This window comes from Aquarana catesbeiana, linkage group LG13 (assembly GCF_042186555.1).
Source record: "Aquarana catesbeiana isolate 2022-GZ linkage group LG13, ASM4218655v1, whole genome shotgun sequence".
NCBI lineage: Eukaryota > Metazoa > Chordata > Amphibia > Anura > Ranidae > Aquarana > Aquarana catesbeiana.
In genome coordinates this window covers 49,563,732-49,580,776 of record NC_133336.1, presented here as the reverse complement: position 1 = coordinate 49,580,776, position 17,045 = coordinate 49,563,732, and the positions used below count along the sequence as shown (strand labels likewise).

Here is a 17,045-nt window from a genome sequence, read left to right as displayed (position 1 = left end):
ACATTTAGTGCAGACTCCCCCATTCAGTGCAGACCCCCCTTCAGTGCAGACCTCCCCCCATTCAGTGCAGGCCCCCCTTCAGTGCAGACCCCTCCCCCCTTCAGTGCAGACCCCCCCCCATTCTGTGCAGTGGTGTTGCCCTGGGCCCTGCCGACAGGTGTCACCCCCACCCCCGCCTCCCCTTGCAACACCACTGCAGCTCGCCTCTCCCTGCTATAACCTGCCCTGTCACCACGCTGCTGCCTAAACCTGCGGTTCGCCCCCCACTTGGTACGCCACTGAGCTGGACCCTGCTAAACTGGCTGAAATTCGATACATCTATGGCCGGCATTAATGAGGACAAATAGTTTGGTGATGACTTAGGCCCCATACAGATGTGCCATCCAGCCCCACTGTCAGCAGCCTGTAAAAACTCTATGAGAGCCTGACAGCTGTTGTGGCTAAATAGGGCTGGACAGTGTACTCAGTGGTACTTCCATATAGGGCGGTATGCACGCAGGGTACATACTGCACTAAACCAAAATACAGCTCGGTGCACCACCCAGCCCTGTGTAGCCGCAGCAGTTGTTAGCCTCTCATACAGGTTTTACAGGCTGCTGACAGCGGATCTGGACAGTACACCTGTGCCCCTCTGCCCACTACTAAACACCCAGTATGCAGCAAGAGAAGATTTCCTCTGACTATGTCACAGTCAGGGGTCTGGCTCGGGGACTATAGCAGTTGAGAGGCTCCCACCGACCATCAGGTTAGGAAAACAAGCAGGTCACCCTGGTAGATGATGCAAGCTCACCCAAGGTGCTAGGTCTAAGCACTAATCAGTGTTCACTAGTGCTCCTGATAGTGGAGATGGGCTTTGCTGCCTATTAGTACCAGTTTGGGGTTTTCAGGAGGTCAACCCACCAGGCAGTAAGCAAGCCAGGGTCCAGTAGCAGATATAGCAGGTAGAAATCAAGCAGAAGCGAAGTCAGGAAACAAGCCAAAGGTCAGTAACAAGTGGTAGTGGAGATAAGGACAGCTGCAAGTACGCAAAGGGGCAAGATATCGGCTGGAGAGAGCAAGACAATCTGGCAAACATGAAGTGCAGAGACATGGCTTAAATAGGAACTTCATAAGAGGAGTACAGATTTCAATGTTCACCAGAAACAAGAGACAAGGCAAGAAAGTTCAAAGGATCAGAAAGGGAGCTGTCCAGCATCTCAGATCGCTCAGCAAGAAGAGCAGAGGCTGTGGGTTCAGATCCCGATTCTGACACAGCTCTTGTCGTGAGTGTCTCTAGGACAGGAATCAAAGTGAAATCTCCCCAGAAGGATGCAGACAACCAAAAAAATTTGATAGGGGTTTTCCCTACTCTATTCAAAACCAGAAACTTTTGGCTATACATACATTTACCAAACTGGTCAGCCTTAGATCCAAATTTAGAAGCCATAGGTATTAAACTGCAAATGTCATTCAAAGTATATAATTTTGTATAACACTATGAAAAACAATTCAAGTACAACACAACAATAAAAGTCTAAAGTAAAGATAAATAGATAGATATAAATAATAGGCTGATTGATGAAAAATGGAGCAAAGAAAAATGGAAGTCATAGCCCAAGCCGACCAATTACACACTTTTACATTCAAAAATGTGCCACCTGACTGGAGCACAAGTGAAGCTGATTTTCATATTCTGCTCCAGCTGTCTTCATGGACCACCAGCAGTACATGTTTTCATAACCTTCACATTAAAGGTTGGTAACTACCAGAATCATTTTTGCACACGTGTTTCTGAAGACCGGAATCACTGAGTTTTATATAGTTATAAGATATGCAATATATATATTTCTCCTTGTAAGCCATACAAATCATTATTGGCAGCAAATAACAATACATAAAAAATAGTTACATTTTATAGACAGGTTTGGGGGGGGGGGGGGTGCCACACAAGCATAATTGCAGAGCTGTTGCACCAAGCCACCTAAACGGTATTTTTGCATGCACTGTTAATAGGGTTATGTACATCAATGCCATATCACTGGTTTTGCAAATGGCAAGGCATTTGGCTGCATTACATTTTTTCTCAGTAATGGGGGCCTGGTGCTGGCTGTTTTTTGGTACAAGGCTATTGGAACCAAGAAACTAGCATTAAAAATGTAGCTGCCCATTGTTTAATTTAATAACAAAATTTTCCCCTACCCTACCCCTGGACAATACTGTACACTCTTTATTAATTCCAAAATTTTAGGTAAATACCTTTCTTTTAGGAATGTCATGTAATGATCAGGTGACCACTCCAGTCCTATTCCTCTCCTCTGGAGGAGGGCAGAAAGCAGTGGCGACTCATGGACTACATGTCCCAGAAGTCTGTGCAATTCAAGCTGCTGTGGTTCTGCTTTAACAACTGAAACATTGAACCCCAAAGCCTCACACTAACCTAATCTAACCCAGCACTGATCCCCTACTTTGATGTTACATACAATTTTAAAGCTGGCATGTTGATACTATCAAGATCATTTACTATGGCCATCGAAACTGCATATGTAAATATATACTGCTACTGGTTCGACTGATTATAAAGTGGATGTTCATCAAAATTACCTAGCAGGATAAGACAACTGGCATCTAAGGTTGCCTTACGCCCTCTATATGAAGATAAATCCCATACAGTCCCACAGAGGTCCTCCTATTTAGTCATTTCACGCCCTTTGCTGGCCATCTGTTCTTTAGCAAAAGTATATAGTAATTGCCAGGAAGTAAATAACATGATAAAAAGGTGTTGACTGAAGTAGCAGAAAATTTAAACAATCAGTGGAGCATGTCAGTTTCTTCAGGGGTTGAGCACAATAGCTCTGTGATGGGAGTCACTTTGGCGGCCTGTGGAACCCAGAATCCTTTGGAGAGGTTGGGAAACCCTCGTTTCAGCTCCCCATGCACCTCCTATGCAAAAGTCACCCTGTGTCTCTAATAGGGGCACAAGGTGACCAAGAAATCCAGTGTGATCTGTACTAATCGGACTCACTGTACAACCAACCACACTGGAATGTTGTGTGTATATATATATATATATATATTATATATATATATATATATATATATATATATATTCTCATTTTGTTGTGTACTCTTTGCTGGATCGTTTGGGGTGTGGCTGTATTCCATTATCCTACTGTTTGCCTTGGATATTATGGGATGTGTAAGTGTGTTTGCTGTGAGGAGGTTGGGGGATTTCTCCAACAGCTCTCCCTGCTGATTGGACAGTCTCCCCCACCTGGATTGCAAAGGTGGGGGATTGTCCCGAGTATTACCTGTGTTACCTGTGTTTCAAATAAAACAGTTCATGTTCAGCAACCAAACGAGTATTGCCTTGTTTGTTGTTGTCAGTGGTTGGAATATCTAATATCTATATTCAGACTGGGAGGAAGCGGTATATGACAAAAGCACTCAAGCGGCGTGTGGGACGTTTCGTTACATTGGTGGCAAGCAGTGGGATGCTTCCTGCAGTCTGGGACATCCAAACCTCCACCGGGATCCAAGGTCCGGATAGCAGGAGAGGAGTAATACAGATACCAGCCGCCATGGAAGAGGAATTCGGAAGGAGGTTGCGAGAGATGCAGATACAGCACAGAGGACCAGTATCAGAGCAGGTCCTGCTGGGATGGTAGGATTCTACCCGCTGCGAACTCTGGAAGAAAACGCTAGCCCGTGAGCAGCGCCACCAAGGAAAAGTTCTCCCCTCCATCCACGAAGGGTACTGGTCACAGTATGGATTACAGGTGCTGTTTTTGGGAGAAAAAACGCACAAGGAGTAGACAGCTGAGTTAAGCAGGCTGGTCTGGGCAGAGATCTGGCTGGATAAGAGCTACAGAGCCCTCCAGTGGCATGTATCCCAAGCACGCCCTTAGATGGCGGATGACAGCCCAACGGAAGGCTTTGGCTACGGTGGCCTGGGACTGACAAGATTTAAATAGCGCCAACAATTTGTTTTACTATATGTATAACAGCTTATTAAAATTACCCTGTAGGTTGGGCAGTGGAACAATTTTAAAGGTTTCCCTACTAGCAGACAACAGCATTTTTTATACTTGCTCCCATAGCTGGAAATAACACGTTACTTCATGGTCCTATGATAGCCAGTGGTCCAATCCTCCACTCTCCCAAGCTGGAAGATGCAAGTGCACGCCTTCTATCTATCACATATTATCCCAAAGACATGGCATCTGGTCCTGCTTTGAGTACAGTGCACATGTGATGACATTGGCAAGAGAGGCAGCAACAAAACTGCTCTGAAAACTAACATTTAGAGTGGCTTTGGTGGACCAGCCATCACAACCAGAACCAGCTGGAAAGAAGATTGTTCTAGCCCTTCCCCTATAAAGAATGTTGACCTCTATGTCACTATTGTGTCATGTAGTGTCCAGCAGGAGAAACCATAAGACACAGCAGGAAACACAGAAGAGCAACATATACAGAAGTACCAAGCTCCCGGGGGGGGTGGGGTGGGGGGTGTAGCGAAATGTGTTGGGAGTGTGGCCCGGCAGGAGCCCAGGCTGAGTTTGCCATTCTCACCACCATTACTACAGGACTCCGTGGATGTACGGTATTAAGGATTTCTTCCTCCTTTCCCCTCAGTGATCACAGGAGCTGGGACAAGCTCCATCCCTTGCCTGCACTCCTATAAGGGATGCGGAGCTACTCGTGTTACTCCTTATGCTGATTGAGCCTGAGTGGCACTTTAATCTTTTGTGGGTCATAGAGACATATCCAGAAGTGTCTGTTTAAGAAGAAACTCCACCCAAAGATTCCTCTTTAATGGAGCAGTGTTTGATAGTATGGGCAGCAGAAGAATTATGTATTTACATTTTTCTTGACAGAAGATTTTTTATTTGAGATTGGTGACTGGATCACTTTAAAGAAAAGCTTCTCGAAGTTCTGCCTTTACCCTCCCCACCTTCAGCATGTTGGACAGGAGAAAGCTTGTAAGCTCCCACACTACCGGAAAGTGCCAAAGCTTGAGCTGATGTGAACCATGGGATATTAGCAGATCATTGGCACTAAAAGCTGCTGCGGGAACCTGCTCTTGTTTGTTGGCTTGACCTGTTGGCATTTTTTTTTTGTTTGTTTTTTTTTTGTAAAGTAACAGAATATTTTAAGCTAATACATATTTTCAAGTTGTTATAGTAAATTTATCTATACATCTTAAAGTGCTTGTAGCTGAGGATGATTGAAAGGTTGCAATTGCACATTTAAACACAAACTCGTCTACTTTAAAGGTCATCAATAAGCAGCTATTCTGTCTTGTGAGCCAACATTCATGAGAATTTAGCATTGTACTATTATGTCATAAGATTTGATCTAGCTCACAAAATTGCTGCTTATTTCGAATGAAACGCATCATAAACATCTTACATTATTATAATACTAGCACATTCAAGTTGCTGGATATATTAAGAATTACATAAATCTCTAAGTGTTTCTCCTCAGCACTATTTGTCCATGGCAGATTATACAGGAGTGCTTTGTTGGAAGCCACATTATTACTCTACGGCCTGTATTTATCCATATGTACAAAATATAAGGTGTTCAGTAATCCAATGCAACCAATTGTATCTTCTAATGGTATCCATAAACAATACAAACCAATCACAAGGACTGGGAAACAACCAGAATGTTTATTGGTGCTTTTAGAGCCCAGCTTTTATTTTCTTTATTTTCACCTGGTGATTACGCCAATAGCACGCTTCCAATCCCAGGGTGACAACACTCGCTGCCTTTCTGTATCAGGCCAATAGAAGCAAGACAGGATGACTGAAGCGTGCCCTCCTCCTATTGTCCCTAACATCGAGGGGTGTGGTTGTGCAGTCCTCAGAGAACAATGTAATTGATAACAGTCAGCACATGAACTTAAACTGGCCATAGACGATGCGCCATACCTGTGGTTGCAGGAAATAAAATCGCACCCCTCCCCATCAACATAGTGTTGATGGGTGAATCCCTCCCATTGAGCTATAGTGTTCTCCTGGCAGGGGGCAGTGAGAGCCGCTGACATTATCATAGCTGAAAATCCAACGTGCTGGTAGTACCCAAGCCAATCGATGGAGCGACTTGGGAACATCCAGCCTGCCCATAGATAATCTGAATCTCAACCAGTCCCTCTTGCGTTCTCCCTGCAGGGGGACATGGGGCAACATCCCTGCCAGGAGAATACAGTCATTACTGCTAGCAGCTATAGCCGCTGGCAATAATCGCATGAGAAAAATATGACATGCTGGCTGATTGTACCCAAGTTGATTGATGGACTGGCTGAGATTGAAACCATCTATGGCTGGCTTTAGCAGGTCACAAGATTTTTGGCAAAGATCAAAGGAAATTTTTTCAACTTATCAATCAGATATAACAGATGTCTTTCAATGGTATTCTTAGCATACCAAAAGAGACCTAACATGTTCTATGTTATGCTTTACATATAGTTTGAAGCAATTCTATCCATAGTTAAAAACTTGAAGTACAACTATAAGCAAAACTTTTTTCTGGATAGAGTAGGGGATGGTTATAACCGCTGTCAGTTTTCTTTTTTGCTATCTGTTTACCATTGGGGAGATTTACCCTTACTTCCTGTCCCATGGCCAAAACAGGAAGTGAGAGGAAATCCCTGCAAATTAAGGGAATCCCTTTGGGGATCCCCAGGTCACAAGAACTAGTGTCCCCACTGGAAGATTTCCCCTCTCTTATTTTTCTGGGGACAACCCAAAATTTGGGATGAATCTCCTCAACTGGGACACAGACAGCAATAAAAGCTGACAGGTAATCAAATTCATCTCCACTCTATCCAAAACAAAACAAAAAATAAAGTTTGCCTCTAGTTATACTTTGAAACAGACGCCTGCAGGTAAATTGCAGCAAGTACTACTTACCTGTCCCACCTCTAAATCTCATAATCCTAACAGGCTTTAAGAGATAAGCCTGCTAAAGAACCTTCAACACCTTGCAAAACATTAGATGTGTGATATATATATATCTATATAGATAGATAGATAGATAGATAGATAGATAGATAGATAGATAGATAGATAGATATATTTTAATTATTTACACACTTTTTTGATAACAAGCACTGCTTTTTTTTGAGCCAAGCCAGGGTTCATATTGATTTGTTACATAGGCGCATAGTTACATAGTCGTTAAGGCTAAAAAAAAAAAAATGTTTTCTTTCATTTACATTTTGTTCCATTTGCCTGCCCTGTGCTCCGCTGCTTCTTCCAAAGCGGAAGAGAGATGCTGGAGGGCAGGCGGAGTGCAGCTGTATATCACTCTTCCGGCAGGACCTGCAGCCGGAACTATAGAAGCCGCATCAGAAAATGCAGCTGGATTACTCTGCGGCTGTGGTCCCTTGTCATTGCACAAATCACCTCCTACTTATAGCACAGCCGACCTGAGTTACATCTTGCAGCAGTCAGCAGTGAAAGCACACAGAGAGCACAGGGGTGATTAGGGTGTGCCTGGGCATTCCCCGTGCGCACACCTATGGTGCATTCCAATAATGGGGTGCAGCAGTAAGAAAAACTTGAAAAACAAGCAAATTCTCGCTCACTCTATCCAAAAAGTTTTTTTAAAAGTTCCACGGTAACTACACTTCTGACTGGTTGCATTGAACTACAGAACACCCTTGATTTTAGTATGTTCATTGAACACTTTTCTTGTTTTCCCCACACTATTCGCCCATTCACAAGAGCAATTTATGGATCCTACAGAAAACTGAAAAAAAAAAAAACACATACTGTAGCTTTGGCTTAAAGTGGAAGTAAAGTTCCACACATTACTTTTACCTATAGGTAAGCTTAAAATAAGGCTTACCTATAGGTGGTGTAAATATCTCATAAATGGGCACCGTTTAGGAGATATTTACATTACACGCAGCCAATGACATCACTGGCGCATGCGCTCTGAAGGAACGGTCAGCCGTACTGTTCCTTCCAAGCCCTGTGCCATAATGGGCGGCTCCAATGCACATGCGTGGGAGTGATGTCACTGCGGCTCCGGCCAGTCACAGAGCAGGAGTCCACAATCCCGGAAGCAAGACAGGTGAAGATGGGAGCGCCTGCAGCTCTGAGATCTCGGCGCAGGAGGGCTTTGTTTTAAGGTAAGTTTAAAATGATGTGCTAGTATGCAATGCATACTAGCACATTATGCCTTTACCTTGCAGGGTGTAAAAAAAAAGTCCAGCGGTTTACAACCGCTTTAAATCAAGCTTGTATACAACTGAATTACTTAAAGGCTTAAATCACCCAACACTGATATTCCTGTTGTTGGTTAGATGCTGGAGAGGTAAACCACCTGATAATCTTTTCTATCTCTCTGGGACTCGATTGGTGTGTTCTCAGTGGCGAGTTCCTGGCTCTGCTGTGGGCAACAGAAGGGATTCTCACTTTCCCTGTTGGATTGTAATATTTATTTTACGTTACACAGAATGCTCCTGAAGGAGCTGGAACACACAAAGGTTAGTGGGAACGCCTGAGTGGGTAGAAGCAGAGTCAGGGACATCATGGCAGGAAGATCTCAGTGTTGGAGTATCTAAGACATAAGAAGCCAGGGCTGACCCAGCCCACTAATTTCCACCTATTAGTAAAATGTCACCATTAGGTAGACCAACCTTTTACCTTTCAACTTGAAAGCATGTAGCTATCTCAGCAAACACTTGATATGACTTGTTGCAAGATGGCTGACATGATCTCTTAACAGTGCCAACTGCACATTGGCAAATAATGGCAGCTTATTTGCAGAGAGGAAGAAAAAAACACTGTGTCTCTAGGTAAGAATTGATTATGAGGAAGTAAAGCAAATGAAAGGATACACTGTAGGCTTTCATTTTCAAAATCTTGCAATGTGTTATGGCTTTTCTTGTTGGGTTAAATCACTCCACTTTTCTCTTCATGCATAGAATGTCTAGATGACGACTTTCCAATCAAATGTTCCTTCTCTTGAATAAGACTGTCCAACAGGTCCTCCTGTCTATAATTATGGTAGACCTTCAAAAAGGCAAGGACGGAAATTCCCAGCCACGCAAGCCAGGCAGCCCAAAGACCAAACTAGAAAAAGAAAACACATTATCCTTGTTGGTAACAACACAGTAAAAGCATATCTAAAACCAGAAACAAAAATGAAATATACTGCAGCTTACTGGTCCTTATACAGTATTTGGTGCCTGCATTCATTTTCTTATTTCAGATTTGAAAATAGGAATTTTCAGCAATAGAAAAAATATCAGCCAGAAACAGCGCCCTTGTCAATTCCAGTGAGCTGAAATAATACGAGGTGTGTCTAAAAAGTTTTGTAAATGGTATCAGAAAACAAACAAAACAGAAAGCTACAAACAAATGACCTTTATTGGCTTTCAAAATAATCGCCATCCTTCCCAACACACTTTTGGCAACATTCATAAAGCTTCTGGAAACTGTCAGCAAAGGCCTCTTTAGGAATCGATCACAGAACCCCTGCCACACATTCTTGGATTGCCGCCACGTCCGCAAAACATTGTCTTGACCTTGGACTTTTGCAGGCAACTAATTTTGGGTCTTGGGGAAGACAATGAATGTCTTTCCATCGATTGCCGATTGGATTCCGGATCAAACTGGTAGTACCAAGTCTCATCCCTTTTGACAATGGTCACAGAAAGGATGGATCCTGATCACACATGGTAACGAAATCTCCAGGGGTTTCCATCCATTTTGCTTTCAGTTTGTCACAAACCAGGAACAGATCTTCCGCTTACCCAAATATTTGCGGATTGCGGTGCGCAGCGTGTCCTTGCTAAATAGTAGTATAGGAAAGGTTTCCGCGCTCACGGACCGAGGCTTGCAGCCCCCCTTTTTTACGCACCCTCAAAGGGGTGAGATATGTTAAAGTGAGTTTATAGATAGGGGCAAGTGGCGCTACCTGTATTGGATAACTAGTTGGATATATAATCTCTCCTGAGTGCGCAAATGTGCACTCCACTCAAAATAAAAATAAAAATAAATTATAAAGTGAATGTGTGCCAATTGGGATTGATGTCCCGTGCCAGTGTGTATAAACAAATGGAACCTTATTGTATAAAAAGGTTTAGGTACACCCACATCAGTGACAGTTGATCAAAATGTATAAGTAATCTAGTCCCCCTAAGTGCATTGAGGGGATTAAATGAATAAATAAATAGAAATCCTCCTTCCAACTAATGTAATCATTGACCATCAATCAGTTTGCAATTATTAATATAACATCTGATATACGTGTTACCACATTATCTCCCCAGCAGACAGTTGGGCAGCTGAATACAGCCTTAACACAGTTCATCAGCGTTAAAAAACACCATAGTAATAAGAAAAAGTGTAAAAACTTGTGAAAAATAATTATTTAGAACCACATTAAATGTAAAAAATATAATATGAAAAATGAAAAATGAAAAAATTAATTGTAAAAGTCCCAGCTTAAAAAGTTCCATATAGTTCCACCAAATTCAAAATTTCTGTGTAAAGTGACTTTTGTGACAGCGACAATTGATATCCAGTGACTCCGGTGCTCCCCCTCAAGGGTCCCCACTCACCAGCTCCATACACCCCTACAGGGGTAATCGGCATATACTATCCAGCATTCTGTGGCGTCTAGGGTTCCAGTGAAGTTTTCCCTGGGGGCTTCCACTCCAAATACGGTGTATCCTTCAAAGCTCCGGGTTACCCTCATATGAAAGAAACAGGGCTCCCATAGTGTGATAACGTAATTGAATTTTATTAAAAAAATGCTGAATAACAGCAATCAAAATTAAATAAAATAAGTATAAAAATAAGTACTATAAAGTGTTAAAAAGATTCGTACTCCTAAATAGGAGTCAGACTATCACACTGCGTAATGAGAGGTCAAGCCTGGAGAGAAGCTCATGGATACAAACTGACAGCCGAGCGGCGTGCGCCTCAGCTGCGCTCCACACTCTCTCCGACTTCCGCGTGTGACGTAGGTACGTAGCTCCACCTTACGCGTTTCGTCATCGACGTTGTCAAAGGCGTGGCTGACGTACCTCGTATGGAGCTATTTGAAGGCAAGCGGACATATCTCCTCCCAAGGGCGGGTCATAATTCTGTGTATTGCAAGGCGTCCCTGTCTGTTTGGACTGATCTAATATACGGGGCTAATTATAATGTATTACCTCAATGGGAGGCCCTGATATCCCCGCTTGCCATCGTTAAAGACAGACATTGGGCTTTAAACGATCCTACTCATACAGGCAATTCTAAAGTTTATACAAATAACGCTCTGTTAACCTTCTGAATTCATCATGGGTGATACCATTTCACCAGTCCACATATAAGGGTTACGGACACTAGGGGGGGAACGTATTGAGGGAAGTAGTATAAACAAGACCCCCTATTGGTGGTGCTTGGTATTACTACTACAAACTTTGTACATATGTTTGGTCCCATCCTTTGCCAATTAAGCATGTGCTATTAGATATCTGTGTGAACCAATGTAGATTAGAGACCTTCCCTTCCACCCCTGGTTTCCAGAATCCTGGGCCACAGATTACCTAATCATGTGTTGCGTTGGGAAATTGGCATCACCAAACATGAAGGACACAATCTCTTATGTACATATATGCAATTACCATAAGGGGGGGGCATACACTGATACAATGAAAAAATCATTACATGTATACATATATCATCTCATGTATCCCACCTAAACCATAACATGTGGGGGTATTAAGTACACCTCCCACTATAAGGAAAATTAAAAAAATCAAAGGGGGCACTATATGAAAGAATCAACGGGGCAATGTATGAAAGGGCCCCAACCGAATCCCAAAAGGGAGACCCACATGTGGGGGATGAGGTGTTGTACATCTAATTTTAACCTCACGGCCTCTCTTTAGGTGTTCCCTTGACTGAAGATAATCTACGCCTACATTATCGTGAAAAGGGAAAGGAGTAAAGATTATATATATAAAGGGAAATGAAAAACTATATATATGTATATATGTGTGTGGGCTCCACACTAGAGTCTCCATGGGATCCCCACTATTAGCATCAAAATGCTAGGCCAGTGAGTGATATACAGATATATATCTAAGGGTTAGCTATAAAACAATTTAAATCGATATCCAGATTTAACCCCTTAGGGGCCAGGGATTGTAAACGATAGATCCACTCAGTTTCGTTTTGAGAGATAAGTGTGAGTTTGTTGTTACCTCGCCAACGGTCTTCAATATGGTCTATACCGTAAAAAACAAGCCCTGTGGGGTCCCTCTGGTGTACCTCATTAATAATGTTTAGGGGACCCTTTCTTAATGTTATTGATGTGTTCCCTTATTCTGACTGCTAGAGGTCGGGTGGTTCTTCCCACGTACTGGAGATGACATGGACATTCTATAATGTACGTCACATGCGTAGTCTGACATGTAATTAATTTTTTTATTTTGTATTGTTTGTGGTCAACTGTAGATCTGAATGTTTCTTTTTTTCTAGATTGTAGCTTACTGACCCTACATGGCAGACACCTACGACATTTAAAGAATCCCTTCAAACTAGTGCTGATTTTTACTTGTTTAGGAGGATCTATAGCATTATGTACCAAGTAATTTCGCAAACTAGGTGCTCTTCTGTACACGAATTTAGGTCTTCTGGGGAGAATCTTTGATAGTACCCTATCCTCCTGTAAGATTGGCCAGTATCTGTTAATAATACGTTCAACATCTTTATATTGATTGTTGTAACCCGTAATAAACAGGATCTCTTCTTGTTTATTCTTTCTCCTCTTGTTGGTTTTCAGTAGGGTCTTCCTATCCACTTTCATTATCTCCAGCTTCAGTTTAGCCAGGGTATCACTTGCATATCCCTTTTCTTGGAACCTCTGGATCAACATATCTGCTTGTTTTTCAAAGTCTTCTGTTAGATCACAATTTCTGCGAAGGCGCATTAATTGACCCTTTGGGATATTCCCCTTCCACCTTGGATGGTGGCAGCTAGAAGTGGGTATATACCCATTCCGGTCTGTGTCCTGAAAAAAGGTACGGGTACAGAGAGACGTTCCTGACTGATTAATGCGCCTTCGCAGAAATTGTAACCCGGAGCTTTGAAGGATACACCGTATTTGGAGTGGAAGCCCCCAGGGACAACTTCACTGGAACCCTAGACGTCACCGAGTGCTGGATAGTATATGCCGATTACCCCTGTAGGGGTGTATGGAGCTGGTGAGTGGGGACCCTTGAGGGGGAGCACCGGAGTCACTGGATATCAATTGTCGCTGTCACAAAAGTCACTTTACACAGAAATTTTCAATTTGGTGGAACTATATGGAACTTTTTAAGCTGGGACTTTCACAATTAATTTTTTCATTTTTCATTTTTCATATTATATTTTTTACATTTAATGTGGTTCTAAATAATTATTTTTCACAAGTTTTTACACTTTTTCTTATTACTATGGTGTTTTTTAACGCTGATGAACTGTGTTAAGGCTGTATTCAGCTGCCCAACTGTCTGCTGGGGAGATAATGTGGTAACACGTATATCAGATGTTATATTAATAATTGCAAACTGATTGATGGTCAATGATTACATTAGTTGGAAGGAGGATTTCTATTTATTTATTCATTTAATCCCCTCAATGCACTTAGGGGGACTAGATTACTTATACATTTTGATCAACTGTCAATGATGTGGGTGTACCTAAACCTTTTTATACAATAAGGATCCATTTGTTTGTACACACTGGCACGGGACATCAATCCCAATTGGCACACATTCACTTTATAATTTATTTTTATTTTTATTTTGAGTGGAGTGCACATTTGCGCACTCAGGAGAGATTATATATCCAACTAGTTATCCAATACAGGTAGCGCCACTTGCCCCTATCTATAAACTCGTGTCCTTGCTAAAGCCCAATTCCTCCGCCATCAATCATAGAGTCAGTCGCCGATTGCTCGATCATGTCTGGGGGGTTCTGCTTGTCGACAGCTGACCAGAACGTGGCTCATCCTCAGTCCTTTCTTTCGTAAACACATTTTCTGCTCACGGCTTCTGTCCCATACATTTCATGCGTCTCTGTCACTGTTTTCCCCAATTTGTAGCAGAACTTGATGTTCACTCAATGCTCCATTGCACTGTGACCCTACCTTTCACACCGACTATGTTCCTCTGCCCGCAGTGGGTTTAACCTGATGGTCACATGTACTCCACGCTAGGTGGCGCTTCTTGACATGTCTCTGGATAGCCATGTGCATGAGTATGCACCTGGCCCATGTTGCCGTTGAGGTACAGGACCATTCACTAAACTTTTTAGACACACCTCGTATATCAAATAATGTTAGCTTTCCTTCAAAGCTTTTTAACCACGTTGTCTCCCACGCCTGATCACCCTTATGGACCAGAGCAATTTTTACATATCTGCTATGGACTTGTTTATTCAGTGATAGCTTTGTCATAACTTATAGGAGTTGTAAAGGCAGAAGGTTTTTTATCTGAATGCATTCTATGCATTCAGATAAAAAACCTTTTGTGTGTAACAGCTACTCCAGCACCCCCCTAGTTACTTACCTGAGCCCCATCTCTCTCCAGCGATGTCCACGAATGTCTAAGCCGTCCAAGACACTCCTTCTGATTGGCTGAGACACAGCAGCAGCGCCATTGGCTCCCACGGCTGTCAATCAAAGTCAGTCAGACAATCAGGGAAGAGAGGGGGCGGGGCTTTGTGTCAGAATGGACACACAGAGGTGTGACTCGGCTCCAGTGCCCCAATAGGAAGCTGCTGACTGTGGGGTCTCGCGATAGGAGGGAGGGGCCAGAAGCAGCAAAGAGGGATCCGAGAAAAGGAGGATCTGGGCTTCTCTGTCCAAAACCAACTGCACAGAGGTGGCAAATATAACATGTTTGTTTTTTTTGTTTTGTTTTTTTAAAACAAGCCTTTACAATCACTTTAACCACTTGACGACCGCCTCACGCCGATGTACGTCGGCAAAGTGGCACGGACAGGCAAAATCACGTACATATACGTGATTTGCCTTCCGCGGGTGGGGGGTCCGTTCGTGGCCCCCCCCTCGCGATCGCCGCCGGCCAATGAGAACACTCCTTTGCTGCTGTATGCTAAACAGCAGCAAAGGAAGTGATGTCATCTCCCCTCGGGTCGGTATTTTCCGTTCCGGCCCGAGGAGAGAAGACATCTATGTGAGTGCACAACACACACACACACAGTAGAACATGCCAGGCACACAAAACACCCCGATCCCCCCCCCGATCGCCCCCCGATCCCCCCCCCAATCACCCCCCCCCTCCCTGTCACAAACTGACACCAGCAGTTTTTTTTTTTTTTTTTTTTCTGATTACTGCATAGTGTCAGTTTGTGACAGTTACAGTGTTGGGACAGTGAGTATTACCCCCCTTTAGGTCTAGGGTACCCCCCTAACCCCCCCTAATAAAGTTTTAACCCCTTGATCACCCCCTGTCACCAGTGTCACTAAGCGATCATTTTTCTGATCGCTGTATTAGTGTCGCTGGTGACGCTAGTTAGTGAGGTAAATATTTAGGTTCGCCGTCAGCGTTTTATAGCGTCAGGGACCCCCATATACTACCTAATAAATGTTTTAACCCCTTGATTGCCCCCTAGTTAACCCTTTCACCACTGATCACCGTATAACCGTTACGGATGACGCTGGTTAGTTCGTTTATTTTTTATAGTGTCAGGGCACCCGCCGTTTATTACCGAATAAAGGTTTAGCCCCCTGATCGCCCGGCGGTGATATGCGTCGCCCCAGGCAGCGTCAGATTAGCGCCAGTACCGCTAACACCCACGCATGCAGCATACGCCTCCCTTAGTGGTATAGTATCTGATCGGATCAATATCTGATCCGATCAGATCTATACTAGCGTCCCCAGCAGTTTAGGGTTCCCAAAAACGCAGTGTTAGCGGGATCAGCCCAGATACCTGCTAGCACCTGCGTTTTGTGCCTCCGCCCAGCCCACCCAAGTGCAGTATCGATCGATCACTGTCACTTACAAAACACTAAACGCATAACTGCAGCGTTCGCAGAGTCAGGCCTGATCCCTGCGATCGCTAACAGTTTTTTTGGTAGCATTTTGGTGAACTGGCAAGCACCAGCCCCAGGCGTCAGGTTAGCGCCAGTACCGCTAACACCCACGCACGCAGCATACGCCTCCCTTAGTGGTATAGTATCTGAACGGATCAATATCTGATCCGATCAGATCTATACTAGCGTCCCCAGCAGTTTAGGGTTCCCAAAAACGCAGTGTTAGCGGAATCAGCCCAGATACCTGCTAGCACCTGCGTTTTGCCCCTCCGCCCGGCCCAGCCCAGCCCACCCAAGTGCAGTATCGATCGATCACTGACACTTACAAAACACTAAACGCATAACTGCAGCGTTCGCAGAGTCAGGCCTGATCCCTGCGATCGCTAACAGTTTTTTTTGTAGCGTTTTGGTGAACTGGCAAGCACCAGCCCCAGGCAGCGTCAGATTAGCGCCAGTACCGCTAACACCCACGCACGCACCGTACACCTCCCTTAGTGGTATAGTATCTGATCGCATCAATATCTGATCCGATCAGATCTATACTAGCGTCACCAGCAGTTTAGGGTTCCCAAAAACGCAGTGTTAGCGGGATCAGCCCAGATACCTGCTAGCACCTGCGTTTTGCCCCTCCGCCCGGCCCGGCCCAGCCCACCCAAGTGCAGTATCGATCGATCACTGACACTTACAAAACACTAAACGCATAACTGCAGCGTTCGCAGAGTCAGGCCTGATCCCTGCGATCGCTAACGTTTTTTGGTAGCGTTTTGGTGAACTGGCAAGCGCCAGCGGCCTAGTACACCCCGGTCGTAGTCAAACCAGCACTGCAGTAACACTTGGTGACGTGGCGAGTCCCATAAGTGCAGTTGAAGCTGGTGAGGTGGCAAGCACAAGTAGTGTCCCGCTGCCACCAAAAAGACAAACACAGGCCCATCGTGCCCATAGTGCCCTTCCTGCTGCATTCGCCAATCCTAATTGGGAACCCACCGCTTCTGCAGCGCCCGTACTTCCCCCATTCA

At 44.0% G+C, this 17,045-nt stretch overlaps 1 protein-coding gene across 1 annotated transcript in view; it reads right to left on the bottom strand.

Annotated features, from left to right (window-relative positions):
* Positions 1 to 355: 355 nt before the first annotated feature.
* Positions 356 to 17,045, bottom strand: part of TMEM179 (transmembrane protein 179) — a 48,290-nt gene continuing 31,600 nt past the window's right edge. The window contains exon 4 of the mRNA XM_073609488.1: positions 356 to 9,065. Coding sequence (XP_073465589.1) covers positions 8,886 to 9,065 — 180 coding nt within the window. The 3' untranslated portion in view covers positions 356 to 8,885. The remainder of the gene's footprint in view (positions 9,066 to 17,045) is intronic.